General features: G+C 37.5%; 1 protein-coding gene and 1 non-coding gene across 2 annotated transcripts in view; one reads left to right on the forward strand and one right to left on the reverse strand.

The window, feature by feature from the left end:
• Positions 1-18,636, reverse strand: part of lasp (LIM and SH3 domain protein Lasp) — a 44,424-nt gene that overhangs the window by 13,954 nt on the left and 11,834 nt on the right. Inside the window, exon 2 of the mRNA XM_028320601.1 lies at positions 2,771-2,865. Coding sequence (XP_028176402.1) covers positions 2,771-2,865 — 95 coding nt within the window. The remainder of the gene's footprint in view (positions 1-2,770; positions 2,866-18,636) is intronic.
• TRNAV-UAC (transfer RNA valine (anticodon UAC)) lies at positions 18,433-18,505 on the forward strand. Its single transcript has one exon. It is a non-coding gene; the product is annotated as a tRNA-Val (tRNA).

Below are 18,636 nucleotides of genomic sequence, written 5' to 3' on the forward strand. Positions count from 1 at the left end.
CACGATGACCCAAACTTCATGATTCACCAACATTCTCCCCTATATTGGGAGCATACGCTGACAAACTTTCAGCTTTTATAAAATGACGTAGGTCTGGCGTTCACCAGCTCTTAGTCTATAAGCATACGCGGTCACTTTCATTTTTGTTTCGCTACATCACATCACGTGTTGGTCAACTCAACAGCATGTGGTGTTAGTTGGGAAAGTAAATAGAATCTTTTTGCGCGGGAAAATTTTTCGCGCGCTGAGTTTTTTTTTTCATAAATTCACGGCTTGGGACTAAATAAATATCCTTGGACATTTACACTGCGCTTCTAGTCCCAAACTAAGCAAAGCTTGTACTATGGCTACTAGACAACGGATATTAATATACTTAAATATTTTTTTTTGTAAATACATACTTATTATACATAGAAAACACCCAGTCCAATACAAACAAATATGTTCATGCACACAAATGTTTGTACTGTGCGGGAATCGAACCCGCTACCTCCGGAATAGTAGTCCGTTTCGAACCACTACACCAAACGGCCGAAATCTTTTAGCACTGAAAATTTAGTAAGCATTTTTAGTTCTATTCTACGCAAAAGTTATGTATTGCATGGTTTAACCTTTACTCAAACTCGATTAGGAAAACCCTGTTTTTTGTTAGAGCAGTTTTTCATTTTTTTAAACTAAACATAAAATAAAACAGATCGTCCTAAATAGATTTCTGTGAATAAACTAAATTATTTTATACAGCTGTCGAAAAAACATTTGTACTTACGGAAAATTGAGTTTTCCTTAAATGTTTCATACAAAACAGCATCAGTTTCAGGGTAAAGATTAAAGGATATCCTGAATTTTCATGACATCAAATTAAAGCATAGCTAGAATAGGTATTATTATTTTCTCCCTTTCCTTCCTTGTAACATTTTAGATGCAAATTCATAAATTATATCATCTAACTTGAACATATTAATACCTATTTGTAATATAGCTTCCTGTTTTGTTCAAAAATAAATTTGGCACGATAATGACCTTCCATTATTATTTTGTAATTAACGAAGGTAACAGAAATAAATTAATATCATAAATTATAATGAACTCTTCAACAAACTACTGGACAGATTTTGATGAAACTTTAGAATATTATTGCTTGTGCCACAGAATGATTATGTGCCATAATGTAATGCTTGTGTACAGTCGCGGAATGAAAAGGTTCGTCACCTTAGTGTCGGTTTTCGCTTGCACTAGGTACTGTAAGAGTCAAACCTGCCAACATAACAGTGCAAGAAACAGTGCTGCTAACATTTAAATAAATATGACGTTATTGCTAACGAATAAGGTTTTGCTTGTTTATTTTTCTATCCCATCAGTGCAATGCAATAATGACATTGACCAATTGACAATAGTTTTTTTATTTAATAGAAATAATAATGGCAGGTTGAACCAACAAGAAGGTTTTAGTTTATCAATCATAATAATCTTCTTGACAAGATAAATCGTCAAACAACTTTGATCTGAATAATTTTGAACTTTACTGACGAACAGTTAAAGATTATTTTCTCTAACTCGAGATTATTCTGTAACATAGTTTCAAAAGGTAATATGTGCTCGCGATTCGTTGAAGGAATCAATTTGAAAACTGACGAACCTTTTCATTCCGCGACTGTACATCAAATATTTCAAACGAGAAAGTTAGAAACTTTGTTACTTCAAGTTTTTTTAATGCGTAACAAGGCAGGTATTTGACCACAATCGCACCTGGTGTTAAGTGGGATGCAGTCTAGGATGGTACATATCTGCCCTGTAAGTGCCTATTCACTCTCGCCTTGAAAAAGCCCGGATTAAAATTAAAGTTACGAGTAATTCAGGGTCTTTATTTATTTATCATCATCAGATCACACTCTTTTTTCGCTCGTATCAGCTAAATGAAGTCCACTGCTGGACAAAGGCCTCCCCCAAGGATTTCCATAATTTCCTTTCCACCCTCTTATTTACCAAAGACAAATGGATGATTCGGTCCACGCTGACAAAGCTCAATGCAAGGTAGGTTATTAATTAATATTTTATACGAATACCTACAATTACGTAAACTTATGAGGGACACCCCATCATGAGTTCGTGACTTCAAAGCATTAGTCACACAGTAAAATCATTTGCAAAATTCCTACAGAGCTACGTGGCTATTTCAGTCAGTAAAACCACAGTACGTCATAGCACGCGTTTCAGCAGTTCTTAGAAGTTAACAATTTCCTAATTTTGGATTGAAACTAATGGTGTTAATACATGCAACGCTGTGTGTGTAGTAAATAGGCATTTTTTCAAGGAAAAATTGAATATTCACTTGAAAATTGTAATTTACCTACGTAAGCATGCATCATATCTCTTAGGCTCCCACATAAAATGGGACCCATTTTTTTTCAGTAGAAAAAAAAATGCTCACATTACCAATATTTAACACATTCATCATCATCATCATCATTTCAGCCACAGGACGTCCACTGCTGAACATAGGCCTCCCCCAATGATGGCCAGATTGACCGGTTGGTAGCGTTAACACATTAAATGCAAACATCTCAATATCCTAAAAGATTTTTTGATGAACATGGAAAAAAACTAAGCTAGTCTATTCGTTAGAAAAATCTTAGGATATAGTTTAATTTTTTTAAGGCAGGTATTTGACCGCAATCGCACCTGATGTTAAGTGGGATACAGTCCAGGGTGGTACATATCTGCCCTGTAAGTGCCTATTCACTCTCGAAACAAAATAAAAGTAAACACTCACGCTTCACAATAAGGTAGTTTTCCGTATCCCTTGTAGGTCCTCATGTTGAGCGTCATCCCGCACTCCTGACATTTGAAACAGCCTTTGTGCCAAACCTGGAACAATTAATTTGTGATTAGAATAACAGAACAGAGTAAATCTTTATTTGAAATAACAAAAAAAAACCATAAAGCTTAGGCGCAGTCCACCGACTTTTAGTTGGCCGATTTGAGTCGGGCTGTTAATCAGTATGGAGATTATGAGAGTGCGCACATTACACCGATTTTGTATCGGCCGATTCTTCATACAAATTAAAATCGGGCACAACTATCGGTCAACTAAAAGTCGGTGGTCTGTGCCTAGGCATACCTATATAGAAAAGAGGCACCTTTTTTGCTTTGTGCCAAAAAGGACACTCGCTCAGTATTATCCCGCCAACTAAATCACTGGTCATTCTTTTTTTATTACTCAAAGTTATTAAGTAACATTAACAAATAGTAGTAGCAGTACTACCTAGTAGTCAAAGTACAGACAATGGCATATAAAGCTAAACACACCTCTTTTTAAAATGTATTAGGTGTTATTTTTCATGTTTTTACTTGTAATTTGTCAACTATCTTGGAATTATCCATAAAATTGACCTAAAAATTACTTCTATATTATAGAAATATGTAGGTCAATTTTATGAACCTCCAAGGTGTTTTCAAAAAACGGATGCAAAAGCTTCCAAGGCAATGAACGGGTTAACATCACATTTACACCACAAAGTAACACTATAAACATAAAAACTAACAATAATATAAATTGCCGCAATCAGACATCAAAATGGACAATAAAATCTTCGCAACAATTCTGAAACGTTCTGTGAACTTTTCACAAGTATCAACTTTGCACATTGATGCGTTACGTTATAATTTGTTAACAGATCTGTCTAGGTTACTGGCGACTACATAAATGGTTTGGACATAGTAGGTTCGTCATCATCAGGTCATTGTAGTCTACACTCAGGAGCACGACCCTCTCTATAGTCTGATCTGCGAGCACGTAGAATTTTGTCCAATGACCCCAAGCTGCCCATCCTTATCTCTATGCGCGTCGCGACTGTGCGACGGACGCCCACAGTAAGTGTGCGAGCGCGACAGCAACATAATTACGCGCGAGCGATAAGGATGGATAGCTTGGGGTCATTGGACAAAATTCTACGTGCTTTAATTTGATAGAGTTAAGTGGAGGATTTGGTCTACACGCTGGCCAATTTATACTCAATCAGGGTAGGGTTACCACTATTATTATCTCATGATTTATCCTAAGAATCCAGTACTTCTGAACTCTCTTCTCTGCCAAGATTACGGAGAATAATAACAATGAAATTAGATTTGTAGAGTGAAAAACTGAATTGTGACAAATTCTTCGGATTTTTCGAAGAAAATCTCAGGTTTCTTTTTAAACGTTTTATCATCATCGTTTTATTCAAATGAAGTCCACTGCTGGCACAACGGCATCCCCCAAGGAGTTCAATACGAGCTGGAAGACGTACGGTGGGCAGACCCTCCACTAGGACCTCCTTGATCTGGTGAATATCACCGGTCATTTTATCGAATAACTTTAAAGTTTTAAAGAGCCACGTAACGTAAAGTTGAAGGGCAGCTAGACTACAGGACATACCAGCGTTGCCAGACGTCCCGATTTTTAAATCAAATTTAAATGTACCGCGCGGGAGACCCGCGGGACAGGCTCGGTCCCGCTTTTCGGAGAGAGACACTCACTTCACCAGACTATTGTTTGAAACGCCATATTATTCTAAAGAAAAAAACTTTTTTAATTTTTTTCTTTTTTTATTCTAAAGACGAATTTAAAGATAGAGCAAATCTGATTTAAAATATTATTTTTTTGTTAAAATACATTTTCTATGTCTACTTTTGCTATCTATTGTCATGTAAACGTAATTTTAAGTCAAATAAAAAGATAAATATTTGACAACCTTTGATTATGTATACGTTTTTTTACTATGTCCCGCTTCTGACGGAAGAATCTCGCTATTTTCACTCAAAAAGTACCAAAGTCCCGACTTGGCGAAAAAAAAAAACTGACAACGCTGGGACATACCTACCTAGTCATTTGGGAAGAGACTACTGATCATACATCAGCTGTGACAGTTAGCACACCGTCCCACTTCTCAGAGCATAATGCCGACACTTCGTTAGGTAACAATGGACTGCTGAGTCGACCGGTTGGTGCTTCGTACTCGTATTGGTGTTAAATGGGCTCTAAACTTTGGTGTTCAAGGGGTATCCAAAATTTCACGTTTCAATATCAAAGAACGAATCACCTAGAAGTTGGTCCACGATCATGGTTAGTTTTCTTTGGATATAGATTTTAACCGAATAGCAAAAATGTAACTGTATCGCTTTTTCATACATTGTTTTGGCTACTTGGGTTTTTTTGGCGTTCAAACAGTAGATTTTGGAATCTTGAAAGGGAGCTACAGTGGTGTGAACGAGAGCTGGAAATAGACCTCGCACTTCTACACTTTTTAGTAATTTGAATGAAAGATAGAAGAAACTATATTTATTTGTTACCAAAAATAAAACTATAAATAATTTGGGAGTATGTACTTAGAACGACTAAGTACATACTCCCAAATTATTTATAGTTTTCTTCGACGTCGTTTCAGTCAAATGATGTCTATAGCTGGAAAAAGGCCTAATTTTTTGACAATTTTTTTATCCCATTCCATTGGAACTTCTAAATGGTCTTTACATGCTGGTAGCCTGAATATAGCAACTAGTACTTCAATGCTCCACATCCACAAGCACGCCGATTAGCGGTCCACACAATGCAAACGGCGAGCGAATTTGGAGCGAGTTGCATCATCGGAAGTTGATCGAGTACGTTCAATTTTTAATTTCGATCGCAATTAAACTCCTTTTTAGTGTACCCGATGAAAGAAAAAAAAACCCAAAAAGATGACCGGAAAGTGCAGCGTCCACCCACAACGTGGACCGACGACCTCATAAAGGTAGCAGGAAAGCGCTGGATGCAGGCCGCTACCAACCGGTCATGGTGGAAATCATTGGGGGAGTCCTATGTTCAGCAGTGGACGTCTTATTGCTGAAATGATGATGACGACAAAAGTGATAGATTCTAACACTGCTTCTTTTAAGCTCAATGAAAAAGATGTTGACATGGAATGATTGAGTGTTTTACGCTACTTTTTCTCAGCACTGGCCTATTTTTTGTCCCGAAGCAGTGGTCGAGTTAAAATTATACTGGGACGTGTAAAAGCGTATTTTTTCCTAGAATAAAGTGAGGTTTTTAAAGTCTACGAGTCGATAAAAGTGCTTTTCAAAAATCAAAATTATCTTTATTTGTATAGACTAATTAAATAGTACAAGACTTACAAATCGTCAAATGCTCTTAAGGAGCCTATACATGTCTCATTCTTTTTTTGCTCTACCAGCGCTTCGAGACAAACATTTGCAAACAAAAGCCTAAAAAATAAATTGGCGACCTTTTTTAAGTCTATCAAAGGGACAGTCGGTTTGTCTGTCTTATAAAGTAATAGGTAGACACAATTTAGGCGGTCTTATAGCCAGGATGCTATCACTTCATCATTACATAAGTATCATAGGACCAAATGATATTATTAACCTCTCTTGTGACGTCAAAAACCTGCAGAATAGACCCTCAAGGGTCAAAATGCTGAAAATCAATTAATAGCACTCCGGTACATCAAGCCAAGTGTTATCTTATGCAGTTCCAATACGGACTATATTCCAACAAAAATGCATAGTCCGATCTGTGAACAGTTCACATAGATTACACTACAATGCGCAAGCGTCGCATCTACTAAATTGGGGCATTACGTCATCCGGACCTTGCTGATAACTGATAGAGGAGTTAAATATTGTCCGAGCGATTATCACTAAGGCGATAATGACTTTGGAATTAAATGGATCAGAAAATGTTAGGTTACAGTGGCATTTTAGTCTGTTAACCGTAAAATTCATTTGGGACCGGGTTTTGACTGGGTTTTGGTTGGATGGTTATTCGTCGTAACTAAGAAATGAAGGTTCTGGTTGACGGTGACTTTCGCCAGATATTTTTATCTGAGACCTGAGAGAAATTTTACCTGACAGATAAGTTTTTCTCAGACTTAAACTACCAGATTTTTTTTTCATTGGCGGCCAAGCTGTAGATCCTGGCTACACAGGAGTTGCAGCGGAACAAGAGGTAGGAATAGTCCCGTATCACCTTTTTACTAACATTTTTTTACTTAAAAATAGCCAAATTGATCCAGCAGTGCTTGAGTTTCGTTTTTTTTAAATACATTACGCAAAAACATGGGTTAATTGAAGAAGTGTCCATGATAATTTTTACTATTTTTAAACGGATTTTGGATAGAATCTCTAAAAACTACATTATAATAAAAGTAGGTATGACACCACAAATGCAGGTAGCCTAACCAATCTGTAACTGGGTACATTATAAACGCTTTCATTAGAGGAAAAGCCTCGTAAATCTCAGAAACTGAAAATTAAAGTACCATCAAAATTTAAAGTAGCATGTGAAAGTTTTTGTTCTGTTTGTTACGATTTCACGCCTTATTGCTGGATCAATTTTGATGAACTCTGGCGTAGAGACAGTTGGACAAAGAAAGGATATTAAGCTACCTAAATAGGAGATAAAAGTTTGTAAAGAAAATTCATCATTCGTGAGCGAAGGGGAAAATTCATCATTTGTGAGCGAAGGGGAAAATTCATCATTTGTGAGCGAAGGGGAAAAATCATCATTTGTGAGCAAAGGGGAAAATTCACCTTTTGTGAGCGAAGAGTATGTGGGTTGTTGTAACAAATATTTTTAGTAATGATATTGGTAAGAAATTAGGGATTTGATTGTGGGACGCACAATTCTGCGGCATTTCTCATTATACTTTAGAACCTATTGACGTCATCAGGTGCGTTTGAAATATTTTATAACTGAAAGGGAAATACAATTTTTCTTTTTGTTCACTTAGGATTTTTAGTGTCCTCATTTCACCTCTGAACCATTTCACTTTATTTTCGTCGCCTTTGTTCACCTAGGTAGGAATTAATTCACCCAGGTGAACAGATGCGACTTCATTGATCAAGTGGACGTATGTAGAAGAAAGTTTCCTACCTCAAGAATTTTAATTAACATACCGCGTTTTATTACAATTTTATGTATTTTATAGCCAAGTAATAACTTCACCATTAGAGCAAGTGCAGGCAATCTGCAGTGATATACTTAGGCCCGTATTCACAAACATTACTATGAGATGTCACAGTGCGTCACTGCGTACAGTCACATACGAACCAATCAGAGCTCTATTCAACGCTGTGCGTTCGATTTGCTGCTTCACTTAAGCAAGCAAGTTTATGAATACGGGCGTTACATTAGTAGGTAGTAAACAAGTAAAACCAATAGCGGTGCTTAGAGCCGGGTGCACCGACAACCGTTAATGTTAAACCAGGTTTAAAGTTAAACCGTGGTTAAACGGGTCCTAGGAAAATGTTTAATAAGCTTCTTTCTAACAAAATATTTTGATTTAGACTTCTTCTTCAGAAATTAGTGGAAGATAATATTTTGATCATAGATAACTTCTTCGTCTTAGGAAATTAGTGGAATTCAGTGGTTTGTAGGTACCAAAAATCTAGCTTATCATGATTCAGACTCGAGTCCTGTACAATTTTCCGTTGTCCCCTAGAAGATGGCAATTAAAGGGCGTCAAAAATAATTAAAGAACTGCATAATCAGAGGTATTCAAGATTTAATTAAAATAAATGTACAGGGTTTTAACAAAAAAGTATAATTATTTAATTACCAAGATTAAAGGCTTGTTGAAGAGAAAAGGAAAAGTTGTAGTAACTAATAGGTACCTAAGTTGTAGGATGCAATAAATAATTGAGTATATTATTTACATAGTCATCTATAGTTACTATGTTTTCAGATCTACCTATCGCTGTCACTCCTGCTGGCATCTCGCATTGAGTGAGGGGGATGGACAGATAACGGCTTCGCAAAAGAAACGCATGTACTGCTTTCATAAGAAAAATCCATTCATATCATGTCACAACACAATACACAAGAAAGACAACAATAATTAAGCAATTAATTAAGAGCATTAGTTCGTGTTATACATCTACATATAATAATATTATAAAGCTAAAGAGTTTGTTTGCTTCAACGCGCTAATATCAGAACTAATGGTCCGATTTGAAAAATATTTTTGTGTTGGGTAGTCCATTTAGGCTATAATATCAACAACCAATAGGGGCGGAGCAGTAAAGAAAAATGTTGCAAAAAACGGGAATATTTTACGATGATTTTCACGCGTTGAAGTTATTTATTAACTTCTTCTTCTTTTCGTGTCAACAACAAACCTACTGTCAGCCCAAAACTCCGCCACAAGAGTGGAATTTATTATTTATTAATTATTTTTATTATTATAATATTATAAAGTATTTGACCTTCATAAGTGCTAAAATATTGGTCTAAACTGAATAATATGCCACTATACGGCCATTGTGGAAATCATTGGGGGAGGCCTAATGTTCAGCAGTGGACGTCCTGTGGCTGAAATGATGATGATGAAACTGAATAATATATGTATTTTTGATTTTTATTGAAGTCGCGGGCACAGCTAGTCTGTAAACGTGTACAACCCACAATAAACTGTATCAAGGTTTACTTTAGCTGTGCTATTTCACTGCCCAGTTATCTTCATTGTTAACATATTTATGGCAAAACAAGGTGATCGAATGCCCATAAAAGTGGTGGGTGTAGTCGTGACTCGTGATTTTATCATTTTGTCATGACATAATTCTAGGTATAAATAATACATATTAGCGGTGTGCTGTGAGCATCATTCGACTGTAGAACATACTCGTACAACACTGTACGTCCTTGAAGATTCTCCCTTTGATCTAAAGACAGACTTCCTTACGCCCGTAATCACAAACGACGTGTGGCGAACGTCTGTCTGTCGCGCCACGTCGCGCTCGCATTCGTCCAAGACAGTCTTGCTCGAGCGGTGTCTATGTGTGCGTGGCTCGAGCGCGTTTAGTATGGAGTTTGTCTTCTGTTATATTTTGTGCCGCACCCGTGCGTTCCTATGAAGATGACCTACTCATTTGTATTTACTCTGTTACAAGCGCCATCTGCGCTTACGATCCAGGCCAACTCGCTTGCTTTCTACTGCGATGGTAGAAATCGCTTTTATTTACTTTTTTGCATTTGTTCCTAAACTTATTTGAGACACGCCCCCTTTCGACCATACGAAAAATTCTGCGCCAATCAAGATTATTTATTGGTCGTATCGTCGAGCAGTCTGGAAAGCATTCTCATTTTTTTAAAGGGACGCGCGCTGGTAGCTTGAAAAGCTTTTCCAGCTTCACCGGGCAGAGTGGCGAGTATAGAGGGTACTCTAGCCGTTTGGCGATCGTCGGTGTGCGTGCCGACGAGGCCGAGTGTGGATTTGTGGCCAGGCTCGTCCGCGTCGGTCGCAGACTGACGTTCGCGATCGGGCTGTATCGAGCGCATAAGGCGCCCGATCAGTGGCGAACCCAACTAGAGGGTTGCCCACCGCGATGTTGGACCAAAGTCCAGCCTACGGCGGGCTCACTCTAGTGGGCCCGATCGAGGGGAATGCATTCTCTTAGCGGTCGCAGGTTTTATATACTTAAGTACACAGACGCCCCCCTTTAAAGGTCTTTGCGCCTGCGCCTCCCCTGGGGGGCGCGTCCCCCACTTTGTGAACCAATGATTTACTTTATTGCGATGTTCGCGAAAAAGCCGACGATTTTCCGAGATGCTGTGCGCCATGCTTGTGAAACTCGTAATGATTGTGTCCATTTTGAAATGGGTGAATGGAAAAGTTAGGTTTAAAGTTGATGTTTGTTTTTAGTATGATCGGTAAAATGAATTCTGTTTTGTTTCGTTGAGGTTAAGAGTAGGCGCACACAGTTGATTTTTCGTCGGCCGATAGTTTAGTCGGGCAGTTGACTGTTGATCAGTATGGGCATGTATGGGAGTGCGCACACTACGCCAATTCGATTTAGCCGATTCTTCATACAATTTAAAATCGGGCACAACTATCGGCCAACTAAAAATCAACGGTGTGCGCCTACTCTTAGTTTTGTGCTATTGTATGAATCAAACTAAACGTTGTAGCATCTTATGTACTTATCGTATTAATATGATATATTTTTACCGACTTCAATAAAAGGAGATTCTCTATTCAGTAGGTTTTTCTTTCTTTGTATGCTGCTTACACCGATTTCTGATCCGATTTACGCGATTCTTTTTTTTTGTTCGATGCGATTCATTTTTATGAATGCAAATCAAATCATCAATTTAATTTAGTAGAGTAGTTTTTATGTAATAAATATGTAGTCTGTGTGTTACTGTCACCTGTACATGGATATGTACATCTATGGTATGACATATTTATGGTTATGATGCATTATTATCGCAAAATAGAACCTCTTAAAACTGCATAAGGTTACGAGGCACTGACCTATCAATAGCTCACTACATGTCTAACGCTTAAAAGTCAGTCAATGCCTGAGGAATGGGAGCGGCACGGAAAGGGTGACATTGACATATTATGACGTGACAGAGCATACAAATCTGAAGTCACGGTGACGATTGACGTCTTAAAAACACCCTCCCGTGCCGCTCCCACGCACTGACTGATTGATTTAAGACCTCAGGCACTGATTGATTTAAGCGCTAGATTTATAATTTAGATATTTTTGGTATAAAATTATCCAGTTACGCCTAGTCCTTGAAATAGGTCACATTTTAACCATTCGATGTTCCAGTTATAGTAGAATTGTCAATTCTCGCGGGCCAGGCCAAATTGAATTATTAAATCAATAAGCTAGTGGGCTTGGTCGCCGTGTAGGGTGACAACAATAACATAAATAGCTCAGGAAAATAGTATTTCTGTGCTAAGTTCAACAAGCGTGTGGATTTTGATCTGTTATGAAAGTCTTTATCAAAAACACCCCTTTTTTAAAAGAAATAAAATGATTATTCTTCTTCCTGTTTCTTGCAATGGACTGCAGGAGTAGCAAATGGAGGATTCAGTCTGCAACTCCCACACTGTGGCCTAATTCACGTATTTTGACAGTCAAGATCTCGCTGACGTTCAGAAGTCGTCCCATTGAAAAACAGTTCTAAATCCGTATTCACAAGGGCCATTTTGATAGAACGATTACTCGATAGGATCGCAACTCAGCGATTTGTTGTCGTCATTGAAGTATTGTTACGTCGTCCCATTGAAAAACAGTTCTAAATCCGTATTCACAAGGGTCATTTTAATAGAACGATTACTCGATAGGATCGCAACTCAATGTTTTGGTTTTCGTTGAAGTTTTGTTACGTGAATAAAGGCTACTGGTCCCTTATTTAGGAAACATAAAACAAGACACACTGGTTACTTCAATTAGGGATCTTGTGATACAATCCTTGCCATCCCTACTAAAAGGCTAAGTGTCAGATAAAGGATCTGTGGATAAAGGTGACCGACCAGCAACCTTTATTTGTTAGACAGCATTACGTTAGATAACAATCTGAAGCGTTATCAGAAACCAGTGAAAATATTAGCCCATACTAATAACTGAACGATCAATACTGACCGAAAAATATTATTAAAGATAATAACTAAGATGCGAATGCGGACGATGCTTCAGTTCAACACGCGAGCAACAAACTGGAAGTCTAAGAATTATTATAGAAAACAGCAATTATAAAATAAATTGAGATAAAAAGTATTGTACGTTAACATTGCATCTTGCTATGAGTATGTTAGGTTTGCTTGATGTAGATAAAACATTTTATTACGAAAGCTATACTGATAACTTTAAACTAGGAAACAAACATGTTCCACGCGAGAAAGAAATAATAGCTGGTCAAAAATAAAACACATTATCCGGCCCGAAGGACCAATGTTCACCCTACACCGTCACGTTATATCTTGTCCAGAAATGTTTAATAATTATAAACAAGCGAGAAATCTAGACAAAAATAAACTATTATCCGGCTCGAAGGACCAATGTTCACCCTACACCGTCACGCTACGTGACAGTCGGCACAACGGCTTTGCCGCTCCGACGCACACCGATTATTGTCGTTCGCTTCTTTACAGTTCACTGGATTCGGAGTTCGAACTTATTCGGGTATTCGTCTTTGTTTTTAACCGACTTCAAAAGAGTTCTTAATTTGGTTGTAATAAGATTAAAATTCAAAATACAGTAAAGTAAATTATAAACCGACTAGAAAAAATCTTTTGTCATTGAAAGTAACCCCAGATTAGTAACATAGCATTTTACCAAAATCGGTTCTGCCAGCAGTTTAATTTTAAATGAAATTAAAAGGAAAGTAAACACTAACGGGACTATTCCCACCTCTGGTTCCCACCGCTGCAACTCCTGTGTAGCCAGGATCTACAGATTGACCACAAATAAAAACCCAACCAGTGAAAGTCAAGTTTGTCCCGGGGAAAGTTAAACTGTCATTGGACCCACAACGAAATTAATCAGAAGAACAATGAGTTTGAAGTTAAGGTCAACACTAGTCAACAGTATATTTTATGGTCAAAAATACTTATGTCCAATGTAGACTAAACCGTGAAGGCCAAGCCGGTCCCGGAGGAAGAACCCGCAACGAAATTAATCAGAAAACATAACCCTCCTTTTAGCACAGTCGGGTAAAAATAGAGGAGTTCAAAGTTAAAGATCGTATTGCAATCACTAGTAATGTTACACCTGAACGCTTATCACGGGTCAAAGTTAACCGTTCCGGAGGCCGGGTTACAGTTATAGTTAACCGACTTAACGCCTCATTAACCCATTAGCGCGTTACGTACGATTAACGCTGATGTAGGATTAGAGATTAGTTACCTGTTAACATATTAAGATTTCTAGAGTTACATAGATCAAATAGGGCAGTACTGTATGCTGCATACAGTATGCATGCTCTCGTAATAACTTAGGCTGAGTTGCACCATCTTAATTTAACTTTGACAAACGTGAAAAATCTGTCATACTCCATACAAAAAGCACCGGTGATTGTTATTTGGTGCAACTCAGCCTAAGAATTTGTCAAATCTAGCTAAGTGAAGTTACTACAATCTACAGTAATAGAGGAAAGATTTGATTGCTCGTTAGAATTGAATATAGTCCAGTCAATGAATGCCTTAACGACGGTGTAGAGAGAAATCCGTGGAACTCAATTTCTGACCTCGGGACTTTATTTAGACTAGTTAGGTGGTGAACATAGCAAAAGTCCCCGCCCTTAGCCCTTGAGCCGGTGGGGAGAGGGGGGTTTAAAGGTACCACTTTTCGGTTTTTCGCTTAATCCTCGGAAACTATGCGTCCTAGTGACATGACTACTATGAACCAAAAAAAGCTTATTCAATTTGCTACAGGTGAGACCGTCAAGTTTTTCTATATCTTGTATAGTTTTTGCGGCATCTGCTCTAGAAGGTCTGTAAAATTGGAAATTTTATTTTTGTCTTACATGTTCCTATCAGGAGAAAATCGACTAAATCAACATTGAGCAAATACTATAGACATACGGGAGCATGTTAAGCCTAGTTCCATGGAGGGGACTGCACCGTGCGTATATTTAGACGAACCAATTAGAGCCACTTTTGACTCCTCATCATTCAAAAACTACTGTGCATTAACACTTCAAATTTGGCTCATGTATTGAGACTTGCAAGATATACATCAGCTTCAAATTTCATAAATATACCTCAAACGGTTATTTAGGTATTGACGTTCAAAAATCGATATTTAGAGCACTACTATCTATCTATCACATGTGAAATGTTAAAATTTACTGGTTTTTTATTTGTTCCTTTGTATTTACATAACTACCTTTCTGGATGCCAAATTTGAACCTTCGAGGTCATCTGGAAGTGGTTAGAATTTGGTCTATAGGTCAGACATGTAGATTTTTGGACGTCAATATCTAAAGAACCGTTTGAGGCATATTTATGAAATTTGAAACTGATGTATATCTTGCAAGTCTCAACACATGAGCCAAATTTGAAGTGTTAATGCACAGTAGTTTTTGAGTGATGAGGATTCAAAAGTGGCTCAAAGTGATTCGTCTAAATATACGCACGGTGTAGTCCCCTCGCTGGAACTTGGCTTAACATGCTCCCGCATGTCTATAGTGTTTGCTCAATGTTGATTTAGTCGATTTTCTCCTGATGGGAACATGTAAGACAAAAATAAAATTTCCAATATTACAGACCTTCTAGAGCAGATGCCGCGAAAACTATACAATTTATAGAATAACTTGTCTTTCTCATCTGTAGCAAATTGAATAAGCTTTTTTTGGTTCATAGTAGTCATGTCACTAGGACGCATAGTTTCCGAGGATTAAGCGAAAAACCGAAAAGTGGCACCTTTAAACCCCCCTCTCCCCGCCGGCTCAAGGGCTAAGGGCGGGGACTTTTGCTATGTTTTAACATTTTTTCTTTCTTTCTTTCTTTCTTTCTATGTTCACCTCCTAACTAGTCTAAATAAAGTCCTGAAAGCAGAAATTGTGTTCTACAGTTTTCCATCTATAATGCTTTATTGACTGGACTAATAGGCTCCGAAACTGCAGGACCAATTTGAAAAATTCTTTCACCATTAAGGCCCAGAACAGACAGTGAAACGAAACTGCAACTTTCTGATGATTCTGATGAATGAAACTGAATCTGGTCGCGTCATGTGTGGTCTCTCAACGGACCCCATGGCAGAAACTTAGATGCAACTCAAAAGTAACTAGCAGTTGCAGTTGCGTTTCACCGTCTGTTCTGGGCCTAAGAGTCCTACAAAAGCCACGAGGAACAGCGTATTTTTTTTGCATTTCGTTCCGCTGGGCTAGCTAGTGTTGAATATTATACTGAGTAGATTTTTGTGCTAAACTAGAGGCCGCCCGCGACTTCTTACGCGTGGACCCCGTTTTACCCCCCTTAGGGGTTGAATTTTGCAAAATCCCGTCTTAGTGAGCACTTACGTCCTAAAAGAAACCCCCATGCAAAATTTGTTAGCACTTTGTTTCTGAGATTTCGTGATGAGTGAGTTAGTGACCTTGCGCTTTTAATATAGATTTCCAAAATAGACAGTTTCTAGTAAGAAACCTATAGAAATACACCTAAATAACTACATTACTTCAGCAGCAGGTGAGCTAACCACATTACGAACCATTAATTGGCTATTAATTAATATAGATAATATAATCGCTACTCGAAGAACAAGACATTAGAAAGAAGCTCTTTTAAAACCAATTAGTGACTTTAATGAGGTGTTATGTCTGTATCGTGTATTATCTTTTCCGACACTAGATTTTTTTTACTGTCAGAAAAAATACTTCTAACAGCATTATCCGAAGTTTCGAATGTTTATATCTCTCTCACGCAGGGAAATGCCAGCGTGGGTTGAATGAGTGGTTAAATATCAGTGAAATGCGTTTTTTAAACAATGGTATTGGTACATTTTTTTATATTTACACAGCTGACAATTACCTAGGTTAACTACGGATCAATAAACTGGTTCTTACTTGAGTTAAGCTAACTCGGGATCAAAAAACGAGATTTATAAAGGTAGGTACAAGAAACGGGACTATTCCCACCTCTCGTTCCTACCGCTGCGACTCCTGTGTAGCCAGGATCTACAGCTTGACCGCCAATAAAAACCCAACCAGTGAAGGTCAAGTTTGTCCCGGGGACAAACCCATAAAGAAAGGAAGCTTTTAATTAAACTTAACAGTTAACGAAAGAAGGATGAAGTAGACAGAAGCGATCTACGGATTCGCCAAACCATTTGACCAAACAAACCAATGTTTGGTTATGAATTATGTAACAAGCATAGACCGAATTAAAACATGTTCATACCAGAAGTCAATGTCGGCTTAATTGATCCAAATCACGCAACGTTAATGAATTGTTAACATGCGACGATGTGAGGGGAAAATAATTAAGCTATTTCAGCTATTTTATAATTAAACAGCTGTTTTGTAATTAACCTTGTGCGTGAAAGAGTTACCTTGTACGAGCGCATTGTACCTAAATTACTATTTATGTATTAATTTTTCAGACTTAATTTTTCAACTGAATTTTTCTTACTACCAAAAACAAACGGAAAGCTCTTGGTCTGCATCTCACTTGATTTAGACTGAGTTGCAACCTCTAATTATAGTTATAGTTTGACAGAATTTTGACGTTTGTTATAGTTACAGATAGTGCAACCCACCCAGCTTTTAAGTCAGTTTATGATAAACTAGCATTCCGCCCGCGCGTCCCTGTTTCAAAAACCGGGATAAGAACTATCCTATGTCCTTTTCCGGGACTCAAACTATCTGTATGCCAAAGGACATTGGGAACTTTAATATGAGAAAATGCCCCACGGCGGACAAAGATGAAACGTATTTTATTTCAAAGCTTTATACTTGTAGGTATATTCACTTAAAGCGCTATGTTGTGAGATATGGGAATTCTGAGATATGACGAGTCTAAGTTGAAAATATATTTGTCTAAAATGATTTGATATTTTTACATGTTATGTTGTTTGGCATTGCAGAGTAACCAATAAAAGTAAATAAAATAATATAAATAAATAAAAAATATAAATAAAATAATATAAATAAATAAAATATTATAAATACTTACATTAATATTAGACAACATCTCATTATATTACTCCAACCCAAAATAAGTAGCTAAGGCATTTGTGTTATGGAAATCGGGAACGACGAACCACAACACACCCAAACCAGAAACAATGTGAAAAGATCGTTTTCTATATTATTGTCCCGGCCGGGAATCGAACCCGGGACCTCAGGATTGGCCCGGCACACCTTGAAAACCGGTGTGTGCGCCTCTCCGCCACGGAGGTCGTCAAAAATGTTACCTAAATGTAAAATAAACTAAAATATTAAAACTTCATTTTCTCAATATTCCCATATAAGAGAGAAAAAAAAATGCACGGAAATTCATTGGATATTAGTATGTATCATCTGTGATAGGTTTCGTTTGTGTCCGCTACTTTTCGAAAAGTGGGGCAAAAAGTTCCCAATGTCATTTCATCAAAATCGCTTGTGGTTTAGGCGTGAAAGCGTGACAGACAGACAGACAGACGGACAGACAGAGTTATTTTCGCATTTATAATATTAGTAGAAGTAAATTAATTTTGTCTTTTTTTATTATTGTTTTTTATTTTTTCGACCAATTGTAACCTTAAAAAAAAGAAAATGAAGCATGGGGCGTTATATTTTAACCAAACTCATATAACTGTAGTGTAATAGAGAAAATGTGCTAAGGTCGCAATATGAAATGCCTTTTTATGATTATAAGTTATTACTTCGTCATATTAGTTGATCTCTATAAGCAAGGGCTACCAAATAGGGCAGATGTCAAGATAAACTGCTTAGAAAAGGCAAGCATGAACTGTTTTTGCAATAAAACGACTTATTTCATGTGTGATTTATGCTCATTTTGCGATAGCAAGTGAAAGTAGAAAAAAATCGCTTGCTAAGTACACTATTATCGGTCTTATTACATTTAAATAGAGCACAGATTCAGTTTGTGAAAACTAGGTCAGTAAGCAGAGTTCGATCGCCACGCGATGTGGACCTAAATTTAGAGCATCCCGCCAACTGGTTCCGTGGTGTAGTGGTTATCACATCTGCTTTACACGCAGAAGGCCGCCAGTTCGATCCTGGCCGGAATCACACTTTTTGAATCTTTTAATTTATTTTTATTTTGATATTAACACTTTATGAAAAATTTGAAAAATGGTTACATAAACGGCGAAATATTTGTTATGCGCAATTTTAGGGCTCTGTAACTTTTTTACTTGTAG

This window comes from Ostrinia furnacalis, unplaced genomic scaffold, assembly GCF_004193835.3.
Source record: "Ostrinia furnacalis isolate ACB-3 unplaced genomic scaffold, ASM419383v2 OfSCF7415, whole genome shotgun sequence".
NCBI classification, from domain to species: Eukaryota; Metazoa; Arthropoda; class Insecta; order Lepidoptera; family Crambidae; genus Ostrinia; species Ostrinia furnacalis.